The sequence below is a fragment of the Cottoperca gobio genome, unplaced genomic scaffold, assembly GCF_900634415.1.
Source record: "Cottoperca gobio unplaced genomic scaffold, fCotGob3.1 fCotGob3_42arrow_ctg1, whole genome shotgun sequence".
Lineage (NCBI taxonomy): Eukaryota > Metazoa > Chordata > Actinopteri > Perciformes > Bovichtidae > Cottoperca > Cottoperca gobio.
Window position 1 is genome coordinate 177,058 of NW_021167006.1, and position 4,839 is coordinate 181,896.

Below are 4,839 nucleotides of genomic sequence, written 5' to 3' on the forward strand. Positions count from 1 at the left end.
TACCACACATTATTACAGTGTGTGTGTGTGTGTGTGTGTGTGTGTGTGTGTGTGTGTGTGTGTGGCTCTCTTAAACAATCGTAGTGAGGATATTTCTACATTGTGAGAACATTATCGCGACTTCAAAGGACCGTTTGAAGGTTAAGACTCGAGTCAGGTTTAAGTTAGGGTGAGACATACCACACATTATTACAGTGTGTGTGTGTGCGTGTGTGTGTGTGTGTGGTGACTTACAGCACTTTGAGGTTGTAGAGGCCGGTGACGCTCCTCTGGGGATGAATGACAGATCGTTTCCCGCCAGAACGCCTGAGGCAGAGAGGCAGAGACAGAGGATCCCGAGTGTATTACAGGGAGCTTGTGCAGACATCCACCATCGTTCAGCAGCAGCAACAGTGTGTGCAGAGAAATACGACATGCAATGAAACAAAACCACCTTCTCCAAACGGCGTCCCCATCAAACTGCAGCACTACTTTAAAATGCAGCTACTACAATAATACAACTTTCAAATCTGCAGCTGTCTCTGGAGCTTCTTCAAACTACAAGAGATTCATTTTCCTCTCAAACTGTTGTTTTGTTGACGACTGTGAGATTCATGAACGGATTACTGAACCTATCGGGCTCAAGCCCCCCCCGGCCTTCATCGCCAACATGTCACTCAAAAAGACACGTGCCGACGAGGAAGAGACTCAAAATTACAAAGAGACACAAAACAACTACAAAGAGACACAGACTGTGAACAGCTGACCTCACAGAGACCTGAACATGACTCTGACTGCTGTTCTGCTCTGCTGCCAGCTGCGCGTGTGTGTGTCTGTGTGTGTGTATGTGGTGTGTGTGTGTGTGTATGTGTGTTGTGTGTGTGTGTATATGTGTGTGTGTGTATGTGTGTGTGTGTGTGTGTGTGTGTGTGTGTGTGTATATGTGTGTATGTGTGTGTATGTGTGTGTATGTTGTGTGTGTGTGTGTGTATGTGTGTGTGTGTGTGTGTGATATTTGTCACCGTGGCGTGAGAAACGTCACTACGGCGATAGGACACCACAGAGGTGCATGCTGGGTACATGCTGACCTCTGTTTGGCCTCACTGGAGCAGCAGGTTACTGGGAATACAGGGTAACACACGGTCTACAGTGTATTCACATCTGTTGCTGATGTTTAGTGGTCGTTGTGCGTCTTTGTGTTTGTTGTGACACTTTGACCCGCTCAGTAATCCATCCTGCTGGTAGGTGAGCAGAGATGACTTTACATATCGTATCCTCACGGAGTCACTAACCAGAGTTCATGAAGATATCTGAGGAGCTGTGAGGACAACATGTGCAGGATGAGGGAGGAACCTCTGAACGCATCACTTCTCTTCACTCTGATGCATTTTCATGTGATTTTATGATGTTGTAGGTAACTCGTTAGTAGCTGCTCTATTTTACAATACAGGATGACAAGGAAAAGAAACTGTGTGAGTGTGTGTGTGTGTGTGAGTGTGTGTGTGTGACTCACAGCTCCTCCAGGAAGTGCAGGTTGCTCCGCGCTCCGCTGGACAGCACAGTCAGATTGTTCATACTGAGATCACTGCAGAGGAAGATGAGTGAATGAATCATTGAATTACAAATGTTATGTAGACCATAAAGCTTCATCCTGATGCAAACAGTCGATTAGTAACAAGAACACTGAATTAAAGAGTCTGAAACACACACACACTCACACACACACACACACACACTCACACACACTCACACACACACACACACACACACACACACCACACACACACACACACACACACACTCACACACACACCACACACACACACTCACACACACTCACACACACACACACACACACACACACACTCACACACACTCACACACACACACACACACACACACCACACACACACACACACACACACACTCACACACACTCACACACCACTCACACACACACACACACACACACGACTCACACACACTCACACCCACCACACACACACACATCACACACACACATACTCACACGCACACACGCACACACACACACACCACTCAACACACACACACACACACACACACACACACAACACACACACACACACACACACACACACTCACACACACTCACACACACCACACACACTCACACACACTCACACACACATCACACCCATCACACACAAGCACACTCAACTCCGACACACCACACACTCACACACAACACACACACAACACACACACACACACACACTATATTCAGCTCATTTTACAACTTTTCTTGTACTTTATGACTTTTAATTACTAACTTTTGTTCTTAATTTTTGGATGATTATGACTTTGAACTTTTTTTCTATTTTCTATTTTTTACTTTATTTCGCAAAATATTGAACTTTATGTGATAAATAAATATATTTGAATGTTAGACTTTAAGCTTGAATATTACTTATTTGTACAATAATGCAACTTTAATTTGACGTATTAAAGCACCTCTCGAGTAAATGTACGAACATCTCTGAAAACACACTCGGCTCTCATTATCAGGTAAAACAAGATGACATCGTTGTTTGTGGATTGGCCGAGAGCGACGTGTACGCTCTTCTCTTTTCTTTCCTTATCTCACACACGTTCTATTTTCTCCCCTTTGTGCTGCCTGATAACTATCGCAGGTAACGTCTCTCCACTCAGGAGGGTCTGAAAGGAAGTGGAGACAGACTGGTCTCTGTGTCTCACACACCACACACCACACACACACACACACACACACACACCCACACACACACTGAGGGTGTGTCTGCAGGTTGAATCACACCGGTTGTTAAGGGAACTTCTCAACACTCCATAAAGCCTGTTAATGTGTGTGTGCAGCTTTACAACAGGCAGTCCACACACACACACACCACACACACACACACACACACAGAAGAAGGTTTGTGTTCTTTGCTCTGACCAGACTAACAGAGTTACGGCTGATTGGTTTTTACTGCTTTAACACACACACACTCAAAAATCTCTCTATATTTATATAAACTGTGTGTGTGTGTGTGTGTGTGTGTGAGTGTGTGTGGTGTGTGTGTGTGTGAGTGGTGTGTGAATGAAGAGAGTTGTTCGTTTCTCAGACTCCGTAATGTTCTCTACATGTGGTCGCATATCTTAACACAAACAGCCACTCAGATCAGCTCCTTCACAACGAGTGTGTGTGTGTGTGTGTGTGTGTGTGTGTGTGTGTGTGTGTGTTGTGGTGTTGTTAGTTCATTAGAAGCTTTAAATACGACTAACGTTGACGCATCATGTAAATGTGCGTTTAGCTCGGTTCCCTGGAAGTCTCTGACTATGATACTCTGTCCCCGGGTACAACCTCCCTCTGCGACACACGCGTAGCTCTCGGCAGCGCTCCCCGGTTACCGATGTGAGTTCTTCGCCGTTATTATTCGCAGTAGTGGAAATGGCGCACGGTGGAACAACTGAGGGAAACAGAAAGTGTGTCCTGTGTAGTGTAACTCTTTTATAAAGGAAGTAGCTCGCACTAGCTCCGAAGGTCGTTAAAAGTCGTCGGATGCCGCCCAGCGCTCATTTGCATATTGGCGACGTCATCGTGCATTATGTTGCAGTGCTGCAGCGTCCGTTCAGGACGTGCCGAGTCTCTGCGCGTGTTTACGTTAGCAACGCATCATGAGCGCAAAAGCTGCCGTGAACATTTTATGGACGGGTCAGTTATCGCAGTTTTCTACAGAACCGCTGATCCAAATACTTCGCACGCCGCACTGCACTCCCTCGAGTCCTCAGCAACACACACACCTAACAGGAAGTAGATCGGTCGGAGGGTTGGCGAGATAAAGGAAACTCAGACACACACACACACGGAGACGTCTGCCATGAGTGTGATAAAGCTCAGTGGAGGTCGCAGTAATCATAAAGTGTCTCTACATGTTGGGAACTCACTCTGATATCGTATATTTGAACATATTTCTTGCTGTTGGAAGCGGCGGGGAAAGCACTTGGAGATGAATTCCTTTTTCTTTGCAGACAGAAAGAGAGAAAGATGGCCGACAACAACAACGTCAGTGTGTGTTCTGATTCCTGAGATACGAGACGTTACAACACACTGTGATGATGGAAGCTCTAACAATCAGGAAACACTGATTACCCTGCTGCTGAAACATGATGTCATGTGACCTCATCGCTTCACTTGATGCTCAGATTATTCCTTTCTAACAACAGAGCTTTTATTTTGAAACAGCAGATCTCTCAGGTCATCACTGAACAGTGAGTCACTATTATATTATACATTATATATATATAATACATCACTATATCCCATATATATATATATATACATATATATATATATATATATATATATAGATATATATATATATATACATATATATATATATGTATACATATATATATATACATATATATATATATATATGTATATATATATATATATATACATATATATATCATATATCCATATATATATATATATCTATATATCTCTATATCTCTATCCCTCTATCTCTGATCTCTCTCTCTCTGTCTCCCTCTCTCTCCCCTCTCTCTCTCTCTGTCTCTCTCTCTCTCTCTCCCTCTCCTCTCTCTCCGCTCTCTCATCTCTCTCGCTCTCCTCTCTCTCTCTCCTCCCTCTCTCTCTCTCCCTCTGTCTCTCTCTCTGTCTCTCTCTCTCTCTCCTCTCTCTCTCTCTCTCTCTCTTCTCTCCTCCTCTCTCTCTCTCTTTCTCTCTCTCCTCTCTCTCCCTCTCTCTCTCTCTCTCTCTCTCTGTCTCTCTCTCCTCTCTCTCTCTCCCTCTCTCTCTCTCTCTTCTCTCTCTCTCTCTCTCTCTCTCTATCTCTC

At 44.5% G+C, this 4,839-nt stretch overlaps 1 protein-coding gene across 1 annotated transcript in view; it reads right to left on the minus strand.

Annotated features, from left to right (window-relative positions):
- The window catches only part of LOC115005992 (leucine-rich repeat-containing G-protein coupled receptor 5-like), a 21,718-nt gene extending 20,164 nt beyond the window's left edge, over positions 1-1,554 (minus strand). Inside the window, 2 exon segments of the mRNA XM_029427996.1 lie at positions 240-306; positions 1,493-1,554. Coding sequence (XP_029283856.1) covers positions 240-306; positions 1,493-1,554 — 129 coding nt within the window.
- Between the last annotated feature and the right edge of the window lie 3,285 nt (positions 1,555-4,839).